General features: G+C 43.4%; 1 protein-coding gene across 1 annotated transcript; it reads left to right on the plus strand.

Annotated features, from left to right (window-relative positions):
- Positions 1 to 7271: 7271 nt before the first annotated feature.
- On the plus strand, positions 7272 to 25794 carry lhx1a (LIM homeobox 1a). The gene is made up of 5 exons (XM_079559920.1): positions 7272 to 8140; positions 10942 to 11165; positions 13338 to 13621; positions 20275 to 20440; positions 25226 to 25794. Exons 1-5 carry the CDS (start codon positions 7971 to 7973, stop codon positions 25603 to 25605), a joined length of 1224 nt encoding a protein of 407 aa, XP_079416046.1. The 5' UTR covers positions 7272 to 7970; the 3' UTR covers positions 25606 to 25794.
- The last annotated feature ends 1451 nt before the right edge of the window (positions 25795 to 27245 follow it).

Consider the following 27245-nt stretch of genomic DNA (forward strand, 5'->3'; position numbering starts at 1 on the left):
GGTCATTTGTTCCCTGTTCCAGTTCCAGCTACTTAAATTTTGATCCTGGTTCGGCGCTGTTTTGAGTCCATTTATACTCAATGTGTTCTTTAGAAACACTAGAGTTGTCCGTTACATCACATCAGACCTGGATTAATCTGGATTCATTCCTGGTTTAGACTTTGTCCAGTCCTGGTTCAGTAGACTATTTTGTTTTGTCCATTCTTCTTGGAATTAAAGTTTATTTGTTAGCACTTTTCACATGACATAAGTCACCCAAAGCGCTTCTCTAATCAGGATAAAACACTTGATTTTGTCCTGGTTACTTCCTGGTTTAGACTTTTTTTTGTCTTGATTCAGTAGACTATTCGCTGTGTCACTTCTTCTTGATTTTGTCCCGGTTAGTTTGGTTTAGGATTTTGTCTTTCATTCCCTGGTTCAGTTCTGCTTCTCTTCAGTCCTGTTCCCTCCTGCTTCAACCATGCTTTAGTCCTGGTTTGATTCTGCTTCTCCCTGGTTTGATTAACACTAATAACTTCCTTTCTGGTTCGGCCCTGTTTAGTCCTAGTTGTTCTTATGTTATAGAAAGATCCCCGGAGACCTCTCTGACGTTGAGTGTGTGGTCGAGGTCGTGACTGTGGTGGAGAGGATTGTTTGTGTGTAGGTTGCTAATACAACCCTTCCTCAGTTCTGGGCCTCTCTTTGCACCTTTATGCGAGAGAAAGGTGACGAGAGACAAAATGGACCGAAACAGCCCGAGATCTCCTGCTCCCCTGATCCAATGTAAGATTGCAAGCATCATTTACAGATGCCTTACCCAAACACCAACACTGTCCAGTTCAAACGGACGTCCAAAGTAGGTTTTCCTTTCTCACAAATATCTGCTTTTACAACTAACAGAAAGGACAAAACAAATGATATTCCACTCCTAGAAAGAAATCAGGTAAAGAGCCTTTAATCTCAAACCAAAAAACATAATAACAACATTAACATCATGAGGCTGTATAAGTTCTACCCAATGACATAAAGACTCCATCCATAACTGATTCCTAAGCAGTGCTTTATAAACACTTTAAGTTGCACAACTCTTGTCTTTTGTGAGCACAGGTTCAATAAACAATCATAATAAAGTCCAATCTGATGCTCTGGTGGATTTTTAAAAACACCTGGTTAAGGTGAGGTTCACCAGGTATATGATATTACGCATTGTATTTTCATGTAGATTTGTGGTATTCAGAATAACCAAAAGTGGCTCCATTTGTGGTGACGAAATCTGAATGGATGGAGCCAGGGGCCATTTATGGATTTTGTTTTGTTGACACAGAAACAAACGTTATTTAGAGGGGATTTTGGATTGGTTATTTTGTATTTGAAAAAAGCAATTAACATTACAGGGGAAAATGGTATAAAATAGCCTGTTTTTAGAATCTTATATCTCTGTCTGTATATGGCAATAGCACAATGTCTGGCAAGGAATTACAAAAAAAACTCAAAATATTGGTAAATGCAAGATTTTAACATCTGGCATCTGTATGCTACTCTAACTCTCACTCTAATAAACTTAGGATAATTTAATACAAATACAAATACAAATACAATCCAGGTGAAAATGTTGTCAAAACCTGAAATTAAAAAAGAGTTTTGCCTGCAGAGTCTCCCTTAAACAGAGTGCGTAATATTTACGTGCACACAATATAATCTTTGTTTCTCCACAAACACAATGACAAGTCGTTTTAATATGACCCTGATTCTGTGGGACGCGGGAACAGCGTTAAGAGGGTGCATTTGTTTTCCCCCATGAAGAAACGACATTGTAGTTCCGGAGTGATCAATGCGCGCTCACGTTAATTATGAATGCCTCAAACCGCTGGCTATAATTCTCCTGGAGAGCGCGGCTGCCGGGGCTCTGAAAGGAATAACAACTCGGCCAGCTCAGCCCGGGTATTTTATTTCGACCCTTCGCTTTTTTCCCCCGCCTCGTCTGAACGTCACATTTTACGCACACCCCTCCTCCCCCTACCGTCCCTTCAAAACCTCTCCCTCTCTCTCTGTCGGCATTGTCGTGGTGACATTGTGTGCCTTAAAAAAAAAAAATACAAAAAAATAAAAATACACCCCCAGCTTGCAGCAGCGCGGTGCACACACAAATAAAAAACGTGTGTCATGATGAGAATTGATGATTGCGCGCGTCTTCACAGCCTCGTTCATTATCTGCAGATTAATTATCGCGCCGTTGTAGCGGTTCATTCGCGCGCACTTCATAAAACTCGACTCTCGGGGGCTGCTGTTTCCCCCCCCCCCCCTCTTTTTTCCCCTTCTACCTCACTGGAATCCCGTGTATGGATCTTCGAGGCCTCTCCCTGGCTGCTGCTGCTGCTGCGCTGTCCGGGATGCTACCTCGACAAGAATGTGTGCCAAATGCGTAAAAGTGGCAAAAGAGATGCAATAAAGCAGTGCGTAAAATGATGCGGGCTTTGCTCCACAACACATGCAAACTACGAATTGGTTTTATTTGGAAATGTGGCAAGTGCTGTCGTCATGTGGGGACATTGTCTTGTCTTTAATTTTGTCCATGACACTATTTTGCATTGTGGTCCTCGTAGGGAAATGTGTCGTCTCCAAACAGTGCCTCAGGTCAACCATAGTTTAACCTTTTGTGTCTTACAAAATGAATGCCATTTTTGTCGACTTTAAGGGGTCAGTGCTTCCGTTTTGATGAGTTTTGCTGTGGTTCTGGACCAGCCTCCAGCACGATGGGAGCAGAAGCCAAAGGTGCATCAACGTTGAGTCACGAAAAAGATGGAAGCGCGTGCCCTACATTCATCAACTGTTGTTTATGTTATTTTCATTATCGTTTTGCGTAAACAAAACGGTTGCAAAAAGTGTTGAAGGCCACCTCGTGTGTTCTTTAGGTCCTTCATAAGCTCTGAGCGTAAATGGTGGCAGTAAAAGTTGAGCTGAGGGAGTCCTGTCTCCGCGCGCGGGCCTCGTGAATGAGGCCTGTCAAATCTGCAGCACAAAGTCACTTTTTGTTTACCGCAAATACGGCATTGAGCTTTTCTTCCACAAATCCCAATTTACAACTCCAGGCTCAACCCGAATGGGGAATGTGTGAATAAAATTTACAGCGAAGGGAGGATTACAGTTGCTAAGGTTAAAACCTTTCTCTCTCTCTTTTTTTTTGCATTAATAGTATCTTTGCCTGGAGGGAGCGGAGATATTTTTAAGCCTATATTTTGATTTCTATTGGTGGATTAATCTTCTCCTGTGCGCAGCTGCCTTTGCCTCTGTGCTTTCTCTGGCTTATTCTAAATCTGGCGCAGATTATCCGCGCTGACACGCTATCGAGGCATCTCGCGCGCGCGCTCTGCACGCGCAAACAAACAACAACTTTTCGTCTTTTCGTGTTTACATGTATTTACAACTCCAGTTCATGGGCCCGGGGTTCTCTCTCTCTCTCTCTCTCTCTCTCTCTCTCTCTCTCTCTCTCTCTCTCTCTCTCTCTCTCTCTCTCTAATGCTGTCAGAATGAGGCAGGGGCCAGCGCTGCTTCATGAGCACAGCCTTCACATCAGGGTGGGAAAGTGGCCTGGGCAGGGGGCCCCAAACTGTATTTCAATGTTTGGAGGAAACAAAAGCAAAACTACAATTGTTTCATAACGCAGTGCAAAAAGGGGACATCACGAATGACTGAGATTTGGATAAGAGGAAAAACATATTTTTCCAGGTCAAATTTGTTTTGAAAATCCAGTGGTTTCTCTCTTCTTCTTCTTTTTTTACCATGGCCCCGAAATAACCAAGCAACCAACTGTCAATATTTCACTGAGATAAACCGTCTTCTATTGACAGAAAATGTCATACACATTTTTCAAATCAAGGGGAAATACACTTGTTTTAAGAAAAAAAAATACTTAATGTCCTTTTGTGATGGGTCAATAAAAACTATTTTGCTCCATTTAATGTAAATCCTGCCGCTATGACGCCTCTGACGCATTTCGTAATGACCACAAACCAGGTCCAAACATCTCCTTGACACTTGAGCTAACCAAACCAATTGTGCCCCCACAGACACTAGAGATTTTCGCTCTGTTTGCATCACGTGGACGCAGCCTATTCCAGCGCCGATTGCCCTGCTGCGTCTGTGCGTAAATACGAACCGCCCAGTTGTCATGGAGCTCAATGACCCCAATGCTGCTCGGTCACACGCGGGTGGAAGCGCGAGCAGATGCGACAGAGAGAGAGAGGGAGGGAGGGAGGGAAGGAGGGAGAGAGGGAGGGGGAGAGGAGAGAGAGAGAGATGGGGCACAGGCGCGTGAGACAAAGTCAAGTCAATAATGCCATAAAAGGTAGAAGAAAAATGATCGCTGTGTGAAAAGGACTCCAGAGGATGTGGATAGGCCCGCGTTTAGGCCCAATGTGTCAGGATCTGCAGACCGGAGCCGCTGCAGATCCACTCCAGCAGACCCGCGAGCGTCGTGTTTTGGAGACAGCGCCGCCTGGTGTTGGCAAAAAATCGCGGAACGATTTGCGTAAAAAAAAAAAAAAACGCTACAAATTTCAGGTTTTGTTGGTTTTTTTGCGCAATGGGAGTTTCCATCGTACAGCGGACAGCGAAGGCACCTAAGACGTCATCTGTACTGGGGCGTTTTAAATGTTGTTGGACGTTTCGCCCTCTCACCCAGGAAGCTTCTTCAGCACCTCTAATCTGCGTTTGGCAGCAGGCTGAGTAGAAACATCCAATTTCCAGTGCTGGGCCTGCGGCTTGACAAGATGATAGTTCTGTCGAAGCTTTTCGGATGAACGTTCTAAGTTTTATCGTCACAAACAAAGAAGAAAAAATAAAAATAGAATTACTAATAAATGAATAAAGTTGAATGAATATAAAAAGATTTAGCATCGTAGCCAGAAGTCTTTTTTTTTTTGCTCCATCTTTGTCGGAACGCAAAAATACGCAGGTTGTTTTGTCCAAAGAAATAAGATGGGAAATTATAAGCAACACCTTTGCTTTTGTGAAATGATAAACGCATTCCCCGTCAACAACTCTGACAAAACTTGAAACTAAGTCACGTGTTTGCTCGCTGTCTGCGCTCGTTTAAAGATTTCTCCAACAGCAGATCTCAAAAAAAAGAAAGAAAAAAAAAAAAAAAAGACATTAAAAAAACGCACACTGTCGTGAATCTGCTGTCGTGAAACTGCTGCGGTGAACGCGCGGCGGCTCCGGTCTGCGGACCCGCCCTCTCCTCCTCGTTTGGAGCTTTCGGAGCCGTGAAGGTGAGGGCTGTCCTCTGCGTGACGCGCGTGGCAGCTGCGTGATCATTTTGCCTAAACGCCGGCGGGATTAAATAATGGAGCCTCCCCGGACCGCCTTTTTGAACTTCTGAGCAGCGTTTCGTGATTGTGGGTCAATCCACTGACACCGAGAGTTTACTCTGCAGCCCGGATTCACAGGATGAGGAGGTGTTTTTAGGGGGGCCCTGGTTTGCGCTTTATACATGCTGATGTGGAACGTGCACAGTCAGTGAAAACTAACACGGCCCGGGGCCCTTTGAAGCAGAGAAGTGGCGGATCTTTGCTTTCGGAGTGAAGTGTATATTGGGAGAACGTTATAATGAATGGTCGGAGGCGCGCGGTGCTGTCAACTTTAGAGCCTTTTTACTTCCGCGTGCCGCTCTGCTCTGCGTCACACCGACGTCCCGGGACTAGTGGTGGTTCCTCAAAAAGAGCCGAATCTTTGCGATATGTTCATTTCAAATATATATATATTTCTTTCGTATACATTTGAAGGCAAAATAAGTGCGTAAATGAAACCGCAGTAAGACAAACGTGGCCATAGCATTTGATTTTACAAATGTCTTTTTCCCCTCTTGTGTTGCCTGCTCTGCACGTGCGTCCGTTTTAGAGTTCAGAAAAGAAATCCGACTTTTTAAACAAATTAACTCACACATAAATAAATGAATAAATGACATGCATAAACAAATAAATAAACACACACATAAATAAATAAATAAATAAATAAATAAGTAGCCAATCAAAAGATCCGATTGGGTCATGAACGTGACATGGCACGCACCCTGTAAGACCAAAACAAAACTCATATAAAATGTACCTAAAAAATAATAACGTTTATCGGTTATATCGGCTGCACGTGCGCCTCACTAACGCTCCACTGAACTACCACACTCACACCCCCGGCAATAAAGTTTGGTGAATAATTATCCATGCGCATCATTAAAAAAAAAAAAAAAAAAAAGGAGAAACAGGCACAACTGAACACAGGGAGACTACTTTGATTAATACCTTAGGAGAGACATACTATATGTATGTATGTATGTATGTATGTATGTATGTATGTATGTATGTATGTATGTATGTATGTATGTATGTATGTATGTATGTATGTATGTATGAATGTATGCATGTATGTATATATATATATATATATATATATATAACTTGCTGGGTTGTTATTGAAGAGCGTATTCGATGTCATCTATTGCTTTTCATAAAATGCAATTATTTAAACTAAAAATAAATGTCCATGCACAAGGCGACAGAACACGTGCAGGTGCTCACAAAACAAACATCATTATGTTGGAACCACTGTCAAGTCTTTCCTACAGCGCACTAACAATCATGAAGATGTTTGTTTTTAAAGGTAGTAGTTGTAACAAAGTTACACAACTGATGCGTAAAAGAGGAGGCCATATCGCCGAAGAGTCACTTTGTGGACAAGTCTGGAAAAAGTGAACAGCAAAACAAGAATCACATGCATTTCAGAATATGTCTGTAGAGGTCTAAAGTACAGGGGTTGCGGACTGTGTAAGTAAGAAGACAAAAAAAAAAGGGTAAAACAACTCAACTAAAGAAATACACAACCTAAATATTAGATTTGCGATTTCGAAGTGCAACCCTAATTGTTGAAACTCATATCCAAACATTGCCGCAACAAAAACGGAGCGAACTCCACGCGCTACCACTCTCTCCGTCTCCCCGGTACCTGCGCCGTCACTCCAGCCGCAGCATCTCCCACATCTCCCATGAAAACCTCATCTCTCTTTTTTGTCCCCCTTTCTCGCAGCGTCCGCGGCTTCCAGCGCCTCTCCCGTTCGATCTTCCTCCTCCCGAGAAGCCCGCCAGAAGATGACTTTCGTGGGGGTATATTCTTTTGGCCGCGGAGAGGAGAAGCCCTTCCCTTGGACTGGGCACTTTCCAACGAGCGCTCCCATTGGTCCAAGCGCTCCGTGACGTGGGAGGGTTGGGGGCGAAAAAAAAAAAGAAGGCTAGTTGGAGCCAGGCAGCCTTAGGTGCAAAGGCAGTGTCAGTGGAGAGGCAGTATACACACACACGGCGCGGCGGAGGGCATCCTGAAGCACTGAAATACTGAAGTACTACTACTACTGCTGCTGCTACTACTACTGCGACTACTACTGCTGCTGCTGCTACAGTTTTGCGAGCATTTCACGTCGCGCCTGGAGAGGATAAAGAAAAGAGTGTGTGCTGGTTCCTCGCCGGGTTGTGTGCCTGTTTTGGATACGGTGCCATGTTAAAGTCCATCGCGTTATCCCCTCGGCGCGTGCGTGTCTTTTTGCCCTGAGCGCGTTTTGACCAGATCCGCTCCGAGTGACCGGCGCCTTTCTGCCTTCCCTTCCCGCTCCTCACCGGCCGATGCGCCACGACACCAGACGAGCTGCGCCCGTTCACCCCGGACTTGCCTCGACGCCGTTTGGACTTGTGTGTTTTTCCTCCTTTTGTTTTTTCTTTTCCCTCCGCGCGCACAGAGGACGGCTTTGATTCTTGGAACGCTTTTTACGCACGCCTCTAGGAGCCCCGTGGCGCTTTGACCGGGCTCGCTTGGCACAAGGAGCCGCCGCAGGAGGAGGAGTGTCTTTGCCCCGCATCCTCGGCCCATGCCCTCTCCCCCGGTGCTGAAGAAGGCTTAAGTCCGCCGGTAAAGTGTTCACTGTGGGGCAGGAGAGCGTGACGCCCAGAGCCATGGTCCACTGCGCCGGCTGCGAGAGGCCTATCCTGGACCGCTTCCTGCTGAACGTGCTGGACAGAGCCTGGCACGTCAAGTGCGTGCAGTGCTGCGAGTGCAAGTGTAACTTAACGGAGAAGTGCTTCTCTCGAGAGGGCAGACTCTACTGCAAAAATGATTTCTTTAGGTAAGCGCCGAACGGAGGAAGAGTGGCAATTAATATGGTCTTAATCACGGTTTGTCCAAGAGGAGGAGACGGAGATGAACGCGGGGTTAATGTGGATCCAGACGCGAAACCACCACGTTTTTGGTCGATTTTTAGTTTATAAACAAAATGCAGTTTATTCTTGTTTAGCCATTTCAGAAATGTAGTGCTTTACACAACAACGGGTCAAATAAGAGCGTGGAGACAATTGGCAAAAAAGACTCTGCACTATATTACGCACTATTTCAAGAAATTCATTTTTCGCTCCATTCATTTTCAGTTATGACACAGAACATGATAATATGACAGAATATTATTAGCTCCTGTAGTGGTGTCAAATATCAGATCTAAGGTATTTATATTTCACAAATACTTGTAAAATAGCACAATGTTATGAACAAAACAATAACAGGACACCAATATGAACGATGACAATAACGGTCCAATTTACAAATCCATTTTTAGCACATTATGGCCTTAAAAGAAAAGCATTAAAAAAATAAAAATAATAATAATAGTCAATACAAATCCGGAGGGCAGATTACTAAAACATAGACCACGGATTGTTTATTTTATTCATCTTATGACACCCAAGCACGTTGCTTTTTATATTAGCCCGTTGCTCTAATTTCAGTGGTCATCCTGAAAACCAAAATAAAATGACGCTCCAATTACGCACGAATAACAACGCACAAAACAAAACAAATGGTTTGGACCGTTGGCACGAGGAATGAAACGACAAACCGAGGACCACAAACACTAACCCTTCGCACTGCGTATGCGGCTCCCCGTCTTGATTTTTCGACGTGGACTTCGGCCCGCGGGCGTGAACGAGCTCCAGCCAGGCCGTGAGCTTTGATTATCTGCCCGTAATTAAAAGCTTGTTAATTTGGATTCTCATGCAAAGCAAGGAGGGTCCCTAACATTAAAGACGCGCGTGCCCACGTCGCAGCGGGTGGTGGAGGGAGTGGAGAGAGAGCGAAGGGTGGTGTTGGTGGTGGGGGGGCAGCAGCCAGGTTTGTTAGCACAGCCCGGAGGAAATGACACTTAAGGCGGTTTAGGGTTAGATGGAGGGGTGGAGAGAGTCCGGCTGAGGGGCAGGTGATAAGTGGATTTGAATAGTAAACCAGAGGGGGGGAAAGAAAAAAAAGATCGAGTCCCCCCAGACAAAGTAATCACAGACGGGCCGGTCAACACGAGCCGCGCGGAGCCTAATACACATGTGTGTTCACGCGCGACGGTGACGGACACATGGACGGATGGATGAAGACGCGGGACGGGATGATACAAAGAAAGATTAGGCCAGAAACAACAGCTGTGAAGCAACGACAAAAGCTTCCAAAAAAACAAATAATAAGACTAAAAAGAACACGTACAGACGTAAATAAGGGCTGACAGAATATTTATCTAGTTCTTCAAGAAAAAGAAAAAAAATCAACATTTTCACATTAAACCCTGCGTCTTCGTGCTGTTGATTTTTACGATTACGCACGACGCTCCTTTACCCAAGCTCCGTGCATTGTTTCCAAAAAAAAGGAAAAAGAAATAAAAAATCTCCAGCCAGTTTTGTTATTATGTTATATCATTTAAGTAAACACGCGCTTTCCCATTGTTTGTTTACCCACAAAACAGCGCGTATTTATGGGGAGCGGCTCCTGCAGAAACGTGCGTTTGTCAAACAAACACAACAAAAAAAAAAAACGCTGCCCCTCTCTTTCAAGTGCGCTTTGTTTCTGCGCATTAACGAGCTCCATTTAGCCTTAAATACACTCTGCGCCATCTGGGCTCCCTTTGACTCGCGTTGAAATCTCCAAATGTTTTTCTCCTACTTTCATTTCACTCTAAACCCATTTGCGCGCAAGGCGATGTTTCATTGCGTAATTCAGTGTTGTTAGCGAATTGGAATTGATGGCTATTATCATTATTATTATTATTTTTAGTTTAATTACAGGCCTATTCTAGCGTTTATTCCATGTAACTTCTCGTTTCCCCCCATTCATTCACTCTTTGTATTTGCTAAACCGTTTCGCAGTGCCAGACATTTATAATAAGGCCCGTTTTACGCATGCGTTTAAAAAAAAAGAAGGCCAGCGTTTATAATAATAGTTAGTATTATTTAAGTGACCCCCCCCCACCGCCCCCAAGCTCATTGTTCATCTTTCCCCAAATTCCAACCCAAGCAGGCCTGCATCCTTCTAAAGCCAATACCATTTTGTTCTCATGTCCCACATAATTCTCAATGTTGTGCCTCTCTGCCGTATTATGATCATGCGGATTAATCAACTCCTGTTCCGTTACAACGTGTGTTATAACGTAGGCCTATACTGTTTGGGCACGATCACTGGGAGTTTACCGGTTCGATCCTCGCCCCCCCCCCCCCCCCCCCCCCCCCCCCCATCACGCAAACACTGACTCTGCCGCTGTACCTTTGGGCACACCGCTTACATTTCGTGTCTGCGCACATTGGTCCAGTTCAGTTGATGAAAAGTGAAAATCTTTAATGGGATTTCTGGACGAGTGAGAGCCCTTGCACTTTGTGACTGGTGTGAATATGCGGATTGTCCCTTTAATGAACAGCGCTGTGAGTCTCGTTTAATGGTCACAAGGCGATTTGTAATTGCGCACAATGGCCATTTCTTCCCTTCCCTTTAATATGTTTATTTAAAATGATGTCGTAGCTTATTTAAACCCCTCAATCCCCCTTCCCACTGAACGCCATCAACTCTTACAAGCTAATTCATCTATTTATGTATTTATTGATCTAATTTCCCTCCCCCCCGCAGGCGGTTCGGTACCAAGTGCGGCGGGTGCGCGCAGGGCATCTCTCCGAACGACCTGGTGCGCCGCGCCCGCAGCAAAGTGTTCCACCTGAACTGCTTCACGTGCATGATGTGCAATAAGCAGCTGTCCACGGGCGAGGAGCTCTACATCATCGACGAGAACAAGTTCGTGTGCAAAGAAGACTACCTAAGCAACGCGGCGGGGAAGGACGGCAACCTGCTCTCGGGTAAAAAGGCGCTCACGCTTTGAAATGAGACGCATGTCGGTGTGTTTTGGTCGGTTGTGATGCGTGTCTGTGGGATAATCTCCGATATGTGTTTTATAATAGTGTCAGCCAGTCTGTGTCATGTCTTCATATGTTGAAAATGTAATATAGTTAATCATATTTAGGTGGCTATGGACTTGGTCGCTAACAGGAATCAACTTCAGCCTTTGAGGGGGGGAAAAAAAACAATGTTTATATGTTGTCTTATAATAACAGGCCTACTCAAATTTTGGTGTAGCTCTGCTGAGATTATGGGATTTGTCTCTAATATAAACGCTCAGGTTCAGCATTTGTGAAGATTATTTTATTTTTTACACAATAGCTACTTATATTTTGTGTATGGGCCTTGTTACTAATATAAAAGTAGAACATGTATTACAATAGTAAGGTCATATTTCGGTGTAAACAAGATGATGCATATATGTATGTATTTTTGCAATAGCTACCCATATTTTTTGGATTAGATATACTGAGATTATGGCCTCGTCCCCCATTTTAAACGAGCAGGTTCAGCATTAGTGAATTTCCCTGTTGGATTTCCCCTCATGAAAACGCCATAGGTTTGCCATTTCTCGCCTCGATCCGAGAAAAAAAAAGGACATTTGCGCACTCTCCACTCCTTTATGATCATGGTTTATGGCACAGAGGCGTGTGCGTGAGGCCATGTTTGTCCGTGTGTGTGGGTGTGTGTGTGTGCACGCGCGCGCGCGTTGTGTGTTTTGGTGAGAGCGCGTGGAAATGGAGGTAAATTGTGATAGATGTGACGCCTTTTTTTGCCCCGCGGTGCCTTCGAAACCACGCGCGCTTTGAAACGACAGTGTGCCTCTTATTTCTTTCTTGATCTGATAGTGCGATACATTTTTAAAATCTCTCGTAAAGCATGAACGATGGTTGGGAAATTGTAAATATCTGCGAGAAATTAAGAAATAGAAATGTTGCACTGAACCTGGCAATGCGTTTTGAGACAAGTGCAGAGGAGACTGAATGATGGAATCCTCTAATTATTGGTCAATAGTTTTTAGTGCCTTTGTAATTAAAAAATCTTCGTAGAATAAATCATAAAAATCAGGGTTTGATAGCGTTTTATTATAATGCGTTTTGTGTCTACAAGTTGGCCCAAACGTGCGCGTAAAACTTGAATTGAATTTTTTCTTAATCATATCTAGAGCCAGGCTTGACATGTTAAAGATGTAAAAAAAAAAAAAAAAAAAAAAAGGGAAAAAAATAGCATTACGCATACAGGACATGTGCGTAAAAGTTGTGTAAATCCGTTTGGAGAGCACACACACACACGCCAAGCAAATAAGTAGCATTTGGACGCCACTGAATGTGGTCCTAAATTATTGTCATGTATGTTGTCAAACAGTATTCTCAGAATTAGCCGCAGTGTTCGCCATATTGTCTTCGTGTGGACTAAAATATTCCCATTAAAACAAAACATGTATCTTTTCACACAAATGCAGAGCAGGCCTATGGAAAAAAAAATATATAATTCCACATCTCTGAAGAAGAGCCTCTATTTTAAAACGACAAAAAATGTATTATTGTATCATGTCACACTTTCAAACACCCACAGATATGTACATTTTACTTAGATTTTTACGTTACATATTTACTTTTACGCATCATACACTCTATTGGACAGTGTAAGGCGGGCATAAAGTTTCCACTGTCGGCTAAACGTGCTATTTCATCGTATAGGCCTAAATATACTAGAAATGATCGTGAATATGACCGGGTGTGGAGAGTGTCAAGTCAATCCCTTCATTACCTTTGCGTCACTGACTCTGGGTCAAAGTGCACGCGTTTTTAATTGACCGTAACACGGACACGCGCCGCGCCACGGACATATTTCCTATAGGCTACACAATGTTATACAGCATATACGAGCGTATTTCCATTTGATTTTATAGATATAATCAACTTCCTGAATGGATGAGGACAGGGCCAGGAACACCAAAAGATGCAGCAGTGTTTGCAGAGTAGAATCGTATCAAAACGACGTTGCAAATAAAGCCTAGACACACTTAGAACACGACGATATGAATGCTTTTTTTTCCTCCCCCATGCGCCCTTGTGCCCACCCTCCTTCAAAACGTAACTGACTTTTCATCTCCCCCACCCACCCCGCAGTAACGGCGTGTAGCGACCCCAGCCTCTCGCCGGACTCCCAGGACCCGCTCCAGGACGACGTGGTGCTGAAGGACACGGAGATCGCGGCGCTGTCCGACAAGGAGACGGTCAACAACGAGAACGACGACCAGAACCTGGGCGGCAAGAGGCGAGGCCCGCGCACCACCATCAAGGCCAAGCAGCTGGAGACGCTCAAGGCGGCGTTCGCGGCGACGCCCAAGCCCACCAGGCACATCAGGGAGCAGCTGGCCCAGGAGACCGGGCTCAACATGCGGGTCATCCAGGTAAGGCGACGCTATATGCGCGCTCCTTCGTCTTTTTTTGAGGGGTGTCCCTGTCTGTCTTGATGGGAACGTTGAGAGCCACCAATGACTGGTGTTGCGATTGTATGGGAGGTTTATGTTTGAAGGAAATTCAATGCGCTCTCAGGCCCTGGACTCTGTAAATTGTACTGAAACATCGGCCTTTTAAATTGTCCAATAAGTTCTCACCACCCCTGCCCACGTGTCCCACCAAATCGCAACACGAGCAAAATTATAAAACATTTCATTTTTGGTGAAAGTGAGTCCACTGTCACATCTTGTCCATCTCTTTCACGACTGCGTGTTTTGGGAAATGGCACAAAATGGAAATCTGCGTCCTCCTCCTGCGTAAAGACGCGCTGGCACGCTTTGTATTTCAAATGGTGGCGATACAACGCTTTACTTGGCACTGATGCGTAAATGTTTAAAACGTGAAGACGTCGCTGGGCGCATTAACATGTGCCAGGACTTTTACGCATCGTCAGGTTTATTCCAAAATAAAAAAAAATAAAAGGCCTGCTTGAAATATTGCTCGATTCGCGAAATGATCAAATCCTGATCCTGGACGGGCAAATGTCTACACTGCACGTTCCAAAAATGATGACTTGAAAATGACTGGAAGAGGAGGGGGTTGTCATCGCGCTCTTTCACTTTACGCCCATTAAAAAAGGTGTGATGTAACAGCTTATATTTTATGGTAAACGAGTCTCCTGCCAAAGCTGCCAGACGTGCCATGACCGGAGAGGCCTCGTCGTGCCCACCGGGGGAGGGGCGCGCGCTCTTCCCAGTCAATCTATTATACCCCCGTTTATTTGGCTCAAAGATGGCGCTTGATTTGGAAATCGGGGGGGCCTCTCCTCCATTTTCGTTCTTGGCGCGTGAGCTTCTTTTTTTTTTTTTTTGGTGGAGGGTGAAGTCGACAGCCAACTGGCGCGGGGGCTGCTGGGAGAGAGAGAGAGAGAGAGGGGTATGGTGGGGGGGAGGGAGAGGAGGGGCGCGTGGAGAGGTGGTTTGGCACGCGTCGCGCTGCCATCACGTTCAGCCGCTGCGCGTTTCCAGCCAAGTGGAAAAGACGCGGGGGTTCAGGCGGTTTGGATTACAGCAGCGCCCCGGTTAAACACCGGCCACCGCGAAGACACCCGCCCACGTCACGACGCACCATTACTATGGAAAGTAACTGTAATTGGCAGAGGGCAAACACGAGGCGTTATTAGTCGAGCAGATTAAGCCTTTTTTTGGTCAAATTGTTGCGAGCACAATATAGGAGGACCTTTCAGAAAAGCCTGTTAGTTTCCCTGAAAAAATCAATATGGACGCCATTTCCCAAGAGGGCTTGCTACTGTACATATAGACCCTGATTCTTATATTTTTGTTTCCATTCATCAACATTTAATTTTACTCAGAGGTGACCTTATTTAATTACAAGTTCATTATTTTTGTGTGTTTAATATTTTAGGGATTTTTTAAATATTTTTTAGGGATGATCAGTGGTAATGTGATCATAGCCATATTATTTAATTTGTATTTTCTAAAGGATGCAGACAGAGTTTTCATGCTAAATTTGCTGCTTACATTACAAAATGAAATAATTCATATTTTTGCCTAGTCTGCTGTTGAGAACCTTTGGCCCTGTTTACAATAGTCTTTAATATAATTGTGGAATAAGGGTCCTGCTAGTTTGGTGGAGCAGCCAACATTTATTTAAAAATAACATTAAATTCTGCGGTGGAATAGGTTCATTTTTTCATGTGAAAATGTGTAATACCCTCCTTGTCTGATTTATCAAGTTTAAGATGCTTCAGCGCCCCCTTCTGCTCAGGAGGATCCTGAATTGCCATCTTGAGTGGACGTGTGTGTAAATGTGGCCGATCTTCAGCCTGTATAGTTTTAAAATAATGTGCGGAAAATGCACTTGACGGGAAGTGAAGTCTTATACGTTGCTTGAAGCTCCTTCTGTTGGAAGCAGGGGAAAATGACTGATGACAAAAGCAAGATAAAAGACACTATTTTGAGCTAACTGCATGCTAACACATCAGATGAACACACAGTTTGAGTGCAGGGTTAGGACACAATCCAGTAAATACCTTATAAATACCATAATAATCACCACCAATGCATTTGTTGTGTTGTATGTCAAGCAAAATGGCTTCTTACGAGATGTCACTATCCCCTTCATACACATAGATAAACACTCTTTCGATACTCTTTAGGTGCACTCACTAATATATTTTACATCACAAATTAGCATCTGTCGTTACAAATGGACATATTTTAGCTTTTGATTGGCCCCTCTTTGCTCGCTGTCCGCGCCACTAAAGCCCATAATAGGGATTAGGCCTGGCGGGGGCGGATCAGAGGAGGTAGCCGGGGTTAGCGCCGCAGATGAGCCGAGATAAGAGGGAGGGAAAAGTATAGGCCTAATACGAGCGAGTCGAGTCAGGAAGGGCGCAATTAAAACCGGCCGGCCTATAGATTAGCAAATGATAACCTCCCAGAGCCGCTAATATATCGGTAACAGCCTCCCCTATTAAGTATTCATTCGAGAGAGGAAGCCAAAGTCAATGGTGGGTTTAAAGATGATTACGGCGGCTGTACGAGGGGCCGCGCTGCGAAGAGGGGGAAGGACTCAAATTCAGAGTCGGATTGATTTATTTATCCGACTTTTAGACGGGACACCTTCGTCACAGGCTTTTTGCAGGAGGCTCATGACGGAAAATAGAGGTCTCGGAGCTTTTTTTTTTTGCGCCACGTTTTATTTCGCTTGGTTTGAATAATCTGGTTCACTTTGGTGGTTTGAAGCGATCCATTCGGCATCCATAATCACTGGACCTGTTTGTTAATTCATCATCCAGTTAGCAAAAAAATACAATAAAATACTGCTTGTGTAATCTTATAAGCATGAACATTTTCCACTCCAACTTCCCTTCGAGATGCAAACCTACACAGTCTGCGCTGAAGAATGTATTTTAAGTTTGAAAATGGTCAAAGTGTGTGGTATGGTTGGCCTTTTTCTCTCCGTTGTAGTAGTTGTGAAAGTGGCTGAATCAGGTTGTGTTTGTGCAACGTCGAATTTGCCTTTTTTAACTGTCACATGACCTGGTTCGAGTTGATCGATTTACTGGGACTTTCCTAAATCAAACAAAAACTGTGCAGAAGTTCAGCATCTTCTAGCAATGCGTGTATTATTCAATCGCTAGCGGACGATGAAGAGAGTCTCTCAGTTGTCCATGTGAGATTATGTCACCATCAAACTGTAGAACAAGAACTCGACCTCGAGATTGTGTCGTGAAAAGTGCTCAGGTTTCTGGGATTCTCGTCACATTCCACGCAAATAAACCTTTGCAGACTTTTCATTTTGAAAACACTGGAGCTGTCACCATGTCAGAAACAAAGTGACTCAACAGTTGTTCCTCGACTCCTTTGCTAAGATTTTTCCATATTTTTAACATTAATCTTTGTTAAGAGACTTTAAGTTGGGAGATTTGGCATTCACAAAATGAGCTCTTAATAAATCCTCTAAGCAGTGAGGAAGACATTTATCTGCAGCTGTAGAATATTATCACAGTCAAAATGGGCCCAAAAATTATAATTCCTTTCTCAAGATGACTGATATATTTCATTTACAAAAAAAAAAAAATTTGAGAGAATGAACCTGATCAGTTTATGTTCATTATTATGATGTAATAGGACAAACCAAACACACATTCAAATATATACATTTCAAGATATGGCCACTTATATCTTATATTATTTAAACTTTGATACATTTTCACATCACATGAAGGTGACAGATTTCACTGTGGAGTCAACCTTCTGAACTAAGAGTATTTCTTATTTCAAAATGACATTACTCAAGTCGAAGTAAAAAGTACTGTGTGACAACATTCACTTCCTTCAATTCCTGCAATAAGTGACTGAGTTCTTCTGGCCTTTGATGATTCTCCTGTCATGCCCAAATATGGAAGAGTTGGGGGGCGTGTCCTTACATAATATGATAATGAGTGTGACGTTGGTGAATCTGGGATTTGGCCTCGTGGATCTTGCTTTGAAATTTTACTCGAGTACAAGAAATACTGAAGTTCATACCATCAAAATGTGTTACAAAAATATAAAAACACAAACTACACATATTTTTGGTGGATTTTAAGCTTTTATAACTTTAAAATGTTAAATGCAAACAGTTGCTCAAGTAACTATTTTCTTATCCTTAAAGGTACACTGCTTAACATTTTGGACTATGCTATTACGGCAAAACAAGACATGCTCCTAATGACCAGCTCAACACAGAGAATGTTATTACTGCAGTGTGTAATAAAATAGTGGATTTGGATGAAAAACAAACCTGTTTAAATCTCAAATTCTACTGCCTTTCGTCACATCTCCATGGAGACGAGCTGGAGACGTACCCACTCCCAGTAAAGTTTACATTCATATCTTAGGAGGGGTGAGCCTCATAAATGTTTGTTTGAACATTTATGAGGTATTTTTCAATTAAAATATCTGTCATAAAATAAATGCTTGTATTTCAATTTTATTTATTGGGTAAAATTATACGCGGTGTGGCTTTAAGTAAGTTAGTAAAACATACTGAATGATATGACTACTCTAATAAGTACAGTTTCTTCAAAAGGTTACTCAGCTTGTAGTTGAGTAAATGTAAGTGTGTACAGGCCTCTGGAAACGTATGAACTTTTTATCAAGAAAACATTCATGAATGAGGCCCAACGTGTTCAAGACAAGACTACGACATTCTCAAACTGCAAAATGCTGTTTCCAAATAATATCCGATCAGCGTTCGCTTTCACCGATTCTTTTTGGATCGGGCGTAATCCCATGTAGTCCTATCTAAGTAGTCCCTCTCCTTTTCACGGCGCACTGGTCCAAAACGGGGGGACTACTTTCCTCGCCACACGCCGAGCAGACGCGCGGTGTTTGCTCTGGTAATGGGGGCCGAGGCAGAGCAGGAGCCAAAGCAAACAGGCCGATAATTACACTGTTGTCTGTGGAGGAGGGAGAGGGCGCCCCGCCGGCTCTATTAGCATATTTAAAAATGTTTGTGTGCGCGTGTTTACTCGCGCTATAGGACGGAGGGCTGTTTGCGGAGCGCCGTTTGCCTGCGTTTTCACGATTGGTGACTTTGCATAATATATTGCCAAAAAAAAAAAAAGGAGAAAAACGTGCTTCGGAATCAATGTGTAGTGAATGGGGTGAACAGGAGGAAATGATATTGTGTACTTTGTGGGAGAGGAGAATTTCACTGAATTTTGCTGAGGCCGTTAGCAAAAGCATGTTGATATTACCTGCTGGCTTTCATCCACAGAACCTAAGTGCTCTTCATGCTTCATGCATCAAGTCCATAAACCAGACCCCGCTCACAAACTGGATTTCCTACATGTCATACATCATGGACAAAGCCAAAGTCTGCTCGCACAGTGGTTCAGTGGGTACAGCGTTGGGCCCAAAGATGAAATAATAATTAAATAATCCAATAATGCCGAAATCAAGATCAAAATAAGTCACTTTTAACAGACTCGGGATGAGCTTTATGGTTTTACAGCAGATAAATATGGAAAGAAATGGCTCGCGACCCACTGAAAATGGTTCCACTGCACAACAATGATCAGGCCTTTCCTCCAAAAGGCTCAGGACTAGCCCTCCTTCTGAAGGCACAGCTGGCGTATTGGCAGTTCAGCCATGTAAAGACATTCCCCATTTTCAAACAATACAGATTTGGAATTTTGTACTTTAATCAATGGCTGGGACCAGTACAAGCTAAACCTTTTCTCTTTCTAATGACGAAGCTGAGGCGAAACATTCAACACTTAAACTGCTCCATACTCCATACCACCATCACGCCTTTGCTCTGCCTGATCCCGTCAGACCTCAGAAGCTAAGCAGGAAGGGCCTGGTCAGTACTTGGATGGGAGACCGTTTGGGAACATCAGGAAGCCTGGGTGAATGTAGTGAGGGAGGGAGTGGTCGGTGGTGGTCGGAGGGGCCAATGGTGCAGACTTGCCTCGCTTCCGTCAGTCTACCCCAGGGCAGCTGTGGCTACAATAGCGTACCACCACCAAGTATGGAGTGAATGAATAATGCAATGTAAAGCGTCTTTGTGTGTCCAGGAAAAGGCAATATGCATTATTATTATTATTACTCAGTACAGCTTGGCCTGTCACGACAATTACTGTATCAGCTTCTCAATCAATTACAAATAAACAATACGCTGTCGGGCTCAATATTTATCGTCTGTACATTTGTAATAAAGCGTTACTTTAAGATTTAAGTACATTTCAAACAAAGCTTCATCATCGTAATTTTGAAGGGTTAGAGAATTAAAAAGTCTCAATAATAAGTCAATAATACCGTTTATCGCAATATTTTACTGCCTCAATATATCAAACTTCAAATTGTATTACCGTGACTCCTCCCAGACCGAGAGCGTACGCAAACCTGGCTTATTGACATTTTAAAAAGGCAATTCCCACGGCTGCCTACAGAGGGCGCAGCAACCAACCAGCCAGATCCAAGCGAAGCCGGTCCTTGGTGATGAAGAGGCTGTCCCGGGAACACTTTAAGTTGAAACATGACGTGAGTGGTCCCAAAGCTGACCCGTGTGTTTCCTTGTGTCTTTGCAGGTGTGGTTCCAGAACCGGAGGTCCAAAGAGCGGAGGATGAAGCAGCTGAGCGCGTTGGGAGCACGGAGACATGCCTTCTTCAGGAGCCCCAGGAGAATGCGGACCCTGGTGGACCGCCTCGAGCCCGGGGAGCTCATCCCCAACGGGCCCTTCTCCTACTACGGAGGTGAGGGATTTCAGCCCAACTGCCCAACTTTTCTGCATTTTACACCCAGTTTGGACATGAATTAGTCCAATTTTGGTCCGGGTTTAGGCTCAGTTTTGGTCTTGATTTAGGCCTGGTGGTATTTGGAAGTTCAAATATTCTATGATACTTGGTGTGTAAAGTTTGGGAAACCACTGCTTTTATCGAAATACCCTGCCCCTTTACTTTCGGTTGTAAAAGTCACTGCTTTGGATGTGTGAGTCCATAGAAACATTATGGAAACATTTGGCTACATTTATGGTTCTATATCTACCACAAAGCATTTAAGGCGAGACACAGCAGGATAAACTGGATTTGTACAATTATTATTATTTTTTTATCCAGATTCGTCTTTAAAAAAGATACGATTTCACCTGGAAACACCTGAAAATTCACCTTTATTTCCCTCTTTCACAAACCCATGCATTTACACCTGCCTCCTTTCATAAACCTTTTCCCTCAAAATGAAGTAAACCAGTTTTATGCATAATCAGATCAGTCTTTCACTTGACTGGCGCCCCCTGGAGGCCTCTTCACCAGTGGTCAGTTGTCCGGTCTAATCTAAAAACCTCTTGAAAAAAGTGTTAAAATAGCATGAGAAATTAGATCAAAGCGAGGATGAAAATGCAACAAAGAGTGACACAAAAAGTGGTGAAAAAAGTGTCAAAAATGTGTGACATGAGAAAGTGAAATAAGCAATGGGAAAAAAATGTAAAAAGTGACAACAACGTGAGGAAAATTATCCGTTTTGATGAGTTTTGTTGGTCTTGGCTTTCAAATGAGGTGTTACACTGGCCTATAGGCTGTAAGCTTTTAGATTTGGATCACTGGAGAAAATGCACTTAGTTAAGGTGGGCGTTAAGAGGTTAAATGACACTGGTTTGGTATCGGAAAAAAAATGTATGTGCTACTGGTGTCGATAAAATCGAAAAGCCGGGGGAAAAAATCCAGTTTTGATGCTGTTGGTCCAGGGACAGCAGTGAAGGAAGCAGGGGCGGACTGGGACTGAAAAGCAGCCTTGGACTCTGACCAGCCTGGCCCAAATTAGCGTAAATGTGCACTTCCACAAATACATATTGTAACCTCTTACCCCCCGCCTTAACATTAACGAGTGCATTTTCCCCAGTTCGGCTTTTTATTATTATTATTTTGATTGGTATCATCAGCAAAAAGAACTGGAAAGGTGGTCGTAGAAACAGAAGCAATATAAATAATAAATAATAACGGTCCCAAAATTGAACCTTGTGGTGCACCATACTCCACGGATATCCTTTTAGATACATGTTTTTTTTTTTATACTGGGCTTTACCCAAATCTAAAAGCTTCTCGACTGGAGAGTATCAATGTAACGCCTCATTTGAAAGCTAAGACCTACAAAAGTGATGGAAACTTTTCGTCACGTCGCCACATTTTTGTCATATTTTTGTTGTTTTTAAATTTATTTTATCTATCATTTTTTGTCCGTGTTTTTCTCATGTTTTTGTTGACTTTTCATCCCCTTTTTCTCGCTATTTTGATGCTTTTCTTTTTAGCTTTTAGATTTGGGTAAAGCTCGGTTGAGGCGGGACCGGTGGCCCTAGAGCCAGTGGCCCTTCTGTGCTCTTCCAGAATGGACACATGGCCAGTCCGCCCCTGGAAGGAAGTGACTTGGTCGTTTCAGCTCCAATTTTCCCCCATTTGTTTTTCTGAATGTTTCATTTTTCACACATATTTTCCTTATTTTCTCCCCATTTATTTACTGCATAACTTTGGTCATATATCCTGCAGCAGAGTCAGATCAAACAAAGTAAATGGAAACACTACTGACTACTACTGTCGGGACATTTGAACGGGATAGCCGTGTCTCACTATTAAGGGGAGACACTACAGGCAAAACTACATTTTTTCAGTTTTCAGGTTTTGGGCCAAATTGGTCTCTGAACATACAAGCTTTCACCCGGAAACAGAAAATATACCTAATCTTCACAAAAACATGTTTAAATATTGCGCTGATTCAATGTTTGCCCATAGACTTGTATGGGAGAACACAATTTCAAGGGCCTTTTTCTCAAAACACATTTTTCTGTCATTGTGGCGACACTATGTCCACGTCAGTCGGACCTAAAGACTTCACATTTCCAGCCTTGGACTGAACAATATTTGGAAGATTTTTTCAGAGGGATTTTTTTTTATTATTTAATCCCTAAGCCCCATTTATTGAGTTTTGAATGTCAAAACATAAGGCGAAAGTTAAATTTTTTACAAATGTTTCCACTAAAAAACAGATTATTTTAATACTCCCATAAACCATACATTTGAATGTAGCTCAATCCATTATTCATATTTCGTCGCCAAAAAGATGGGAAATTTGGGGCATTTTTAGGCATAAAACACCTTGTTCTTATATGAAAAAGTAAAATGACAGAAAACTTGCAGTGTATTTTTTTCTCACATTTATGCCAGTGATCTACAGCAAACGTTTCAAATTGATATCTGTAAATATATATTTTTTTCCATATTCACCTGCAGTGTCTCGCCTTAAAACTATGGGAATCAAATCAAAGGTGCAAACAGCTGCAGTCGGACATCACAACACAAATGCACAAATGCAACACTCGTGGGCCGTCCTGTACATAAATAATCCCACTTGTGTAAACCCACATTCTGACGCCTGTCATTGTAAACGATGACGCCGACCTCCACTAACCTCGCCCTCCCTGATTTCCGCTCGGACTGCACCGCTCTTACACTAAAAAAAAAAAAAAAAAAAAAAAAAAAAATCCAATTAAAACCCAGGCCGGGTTTTGTTGACCCCCTTCGTGCCGCCGCGTGTGTGTGTAAAAAAAAAAAAAAGAAAGGAAAAATCTGCGCACGTTTTCGGGCTAAGTCGCGGCGAAGTTAGTTTACATTTCAATGATTGCGCTGGTTCAAGAAACGCTTTGAAATATCTGATCGTTTTCAGACAAATTGCATTCGCGCCGGGCTGCCTTTGTCCTTTCTGCTGAAGCTTTAGAAAAAAAAAAAGAAAAAGGAAGGGGGGAAGGGAAAAAAAAAAGTCTTGTAATATTGTGCTGAGTTGAAGAAAAAAAAAAAAGAGAAAGCGTCTCGGTAGGTGGAATATAACTGATGAAACGGGCTTATTTTAATTAATTTTGCGAGCGCGTTGTTCTCCCAACCCAATTGCAGGTTTGATTTAAGTGCGGCGTGCGATGTGACTAATGTAGCCCGGCGAGGGGCCTCTTTCTAATACAAATCGCGCCGTGGATATGCAGCGAATTTGTGCAGAACGATCCCCCCATCGCTATTGTTGGATGGCCCGCCGCGAGCGACTGGAACAGGCAATTTTATCCCACGAAACATGCAAAAAAAAAAAAAAAAAAAAGACATAAATACTGTGTCATTTTAGACAAGATTGGCTTCAGCGGAGTTTGTTTGTATAAGGAGCAGGAGTTAAATGGGTTTCTCTGATTGGTCGCTGCAGCTGAGAGTAACTTTTCCAAAAGCGTATATGCACGTTTCACACGAAATATTTGGCCAGAAAGCACATTCTTCCATGTAGCAGCTCTGGTTACAGCTCAGCCACTGCTTTTACTGGTTTAACAGTTGGTCAAGTCTGGAATCAGCCTGGGTTTCCCCAACAATACTGACACACCATTTTTATATATGTAATTGTACATAAATTCAGTCATCAAGGGGGTTAAAGGCCCTATACATGATTTTTTTTTCCATTTCAAACAATGAAAGAGGAAACTACAAAATTAAAATGTTGGTTGAGGTACAAACTCATCCCCAACATGTGTAGCCTCCCAGTTCTTCATTTCACAATTTGCAGGGTCACTTTCTCAAAAATGCTGCAAAACTGGCCTGCAAGTTCATGAAATTGATATGAAAGCTTTATAATTACATCATCAGTGTTTTCCCCACAAATGTCTGAGTTTACAATGTATATAAAGGAGCACAGAACTAATTTCATTCCAAATCTCGAAACCCCCCCCCCCCCAAAAAAAAATAATAATCAGGTATAGCTCCTTTAAAGTGATAGTATGTACGTTTGCAAAGTTATAATAATTAAAAAAAAACAATCTAATTCCTCCCCTCTTTAACCAGAAAGTCACTCCTAGTTTGCAAAATGAGAACCAGATTTTAACAATAAAGCCCCCCCCCCCACCCCTCTCCTGATTGGACCTGACAGGGCAGTTCGTCTCATTGGCAAAGGGAGGGACTTTAGAAAAAATAGTATTATTTATTATTATTACTTATGTGACCTGAACCGGACCCAGGTAGTCAGTTATATACAATCTATTAAATTAGTAAAACATTAAAACTTACAGACTATGACTTTAACTCTTGGTTAGGACAGGTACTGGGAATGTGCTGGTCATTTAAATCAAAAAGATGCAAACAACATACGAGTGTGACTAAATAAACATAATTGATATCAGAAAACACATCTGTCTCCAAAGCCTATAATTATGAAGCATTTTGGTTTATTGTGAACCAGCATTCTTATTATTAGCATCACTGATAAAAGCTCCACCATGTCTATGTTTATCACTTAAAGGGACTATACAGAGTTTAAAAATGTTAAAAATAAAGTATTTTCCTCCCCATGATCCTGCACTGTCACTCAAAAAGGTGTTACTTCAGTGCCGTCATGCACAAGCTTTATATATAACCTGCAGTTACACGTATGACCTGAGGTGGCAGTAGTGAGTATAAAATGGGCCCCTTTAAAGTTCCAGTCTTAGTGCTCGTTGCTAATTTCTCATTCCCATTTCTCATCCCCAGACTACCAGAGCGAGTACTACGGCCCGGGCAGCAACTACGACTTCTTCCCCCAGGGCCCCCCCTCGTCGCAGGCGCAGACCCCCGTGGACCTGCCCTTCGTGCCCTCCTCCGGCCCCACGGGCACCCCTCTGGGAGGCATGGACCACCCCCTGCCCGGGCACCACCCGTCCAGCGAGGTGCAGCGCTTCTCCGAAATCATGTCCCACCACCCGGGAGAGTCCCCCAGCCCGGAGCCGGGCATCCCGGGGCCCCTCCACAGCATCTCCTCGGATGTGTTCGGCCCCAGCCCGCCCTTCACCTCACTGTCCCTCAACGGCAGCGGATACAACAGCCACCTCTCCCACCCGCCGTCGGAAATGAGCGAGGGGACCGTGTGGTAGCCGGGCGCACGGACACGTTCAGGACTTTTCCCACGTGGCCGAGAGAAAGGACTGAAAGGGACTTGGGAAGAAGGAAAGGGGGGGCGGGGGGGGGTCCAGACAGGGTTAGGGCGACGACCCTGGGGCACATGTGCAAGGAGATTTTTGCAAACGCGTACCTTCTGACACATTTCTCATCTGCAAAGACTCCAGGACAGTCGTTTCCAGCTCTCACAATACCCCACACACATTATATTTGGATGCACAAAGCACCTGGTGGTGTTTTCCCTCCACAACTTGCTGCTTAAACAATACAATTTATGAACGATTTCAGCTCTAAGTTGGCATTTCATTCATTTTTATATTATTATATTTTTCTTACCATTTCTAAAATAAGCCCTGTGTTCTGCAGAGGCCTTTCATTAGCCACTTACCAAACGGAACCCATGTCCCTGTTGAAAATGTATAAATACATTTAGGATAAAACTGTGTGTCCAAATGAAATGATTTAGCGGATTCTACCAAATACTTTTTTTTTTTTTTTTTTGCCATAAACCAAACAAAAAGAAGGAAATCTCCTTGTTCACGTGGCCAGGGCCTGAACTGAGCTTTATTTTTTGGGTGACCTCATATTTATTTATTTATTCCTGCTTTTGCTTTCTGTGCGGACACTGAATATTTTCCCGTTGTGTTTTTTGGTGTTCTGAGTGCTACATTTTCCAAGCGCCCCACCCTGGGAAAAAAAAACAAACAAACAAAAAACTGGAATTACACAGGGCGAGAGAGACGTTATCTGCCCACCTGCCCTGGGACCCCTGATGTTTGTTTTGTATTATTTTACTCTTGTGGGGGGGCCCCCTGTGACCCAAAAGGCCCCCCCCCACACTCTCTGAACACCGGCCCTGGGGTTCGATAAAACTACAAGAATTAGCTACTGTCAAAGACTCGCTTAGCTTTACAGAAGAGATTGGCCTGGCGCTGGATGTGCTGACTCCTCGGACTAAACAGGAAGCTCCTCAAACCTCTCTGCCATACTGACCTTTGACCTCTCGGACAGGCCAGAGGAAGCGGCCATTTTTCCCCTCCGCTTGAAGCGTCTCAAATGGCTTATGCTCGCGTCCTCTGGATCCCTCGCGTTTGGACGGGGGAGTTGGATTTGGTGTGATGTTTTTCTGCTGCTGACCTTGCTTTGAGGCGTGAGGACATAGGACACAGGAGGCTTTAAGGAGGACACTTCAAGTGTCCAAGAGGGTCGTTTTAAACACTGTCTTGAGGATTCTTAATTGCACTAAAAATGTGTACAAATAACAAAAAATAAATGGCTATTGGTATATTATGGGCTGCTTAGCTAGGCCCAGGAAATTTGTTAGCAAACAGGAGCGGGTCTGGAACCCGTCCCATTCCCTCCTGTTTCTACTGAAACTGAACCGACCAATGTATTATGTAGATGGGGCGCGTGTGAACAGTGTTGTTTCTCCCATTGGCCATGTGTTTTGTATTTTGGTTCGATGTCAGTCTGACTGTGCCTAGCCAGGCTAGGTTATGTATATTTTCTATTGTTTGTAATATTTATTGTTTGAGGCTAAGTTCTAATAGCCCCACTCTAATGTCTGTGCAGATTGTATAAATAAAGAGGGCAGGATGAACATGCATGTGTTACT

Source organism: Gobius niger, assembly GCF_951799975.1.
Source record: "Gobius niger genome assembly, chromosome: 1".
NCBI lineage: Eukaryota > Metazoa > Chordata > Actinopteri > Gobiiformes > Gobiidae > Gobius > Gobius niger.

Bases quoted from the DNA above. Each gene is read 5' to 3' on its own strand.
- lhx1a (XM_079559920.1), top strand. From the start codon at position 7,971: ATGGTCCACTGCGCCGGCTGCGAGAGGCCTATCCTGGACCGCTTCCTG. The intron at 13,622-20,274 runs GTAAGGCGACGC...GTGTCTTTGCAG, and splicing joins TCAACATGCGGGTCATCCAG to GTGTGGTTCCAGAACCGGAG. The intron at 20,441-25,225 runs GTGAGGGATTTC...TCTCATCCCCAG, and splicing joins GCCCTTCTCCTACTACGGAG to ACTACCAGAGCGAGTACTAC.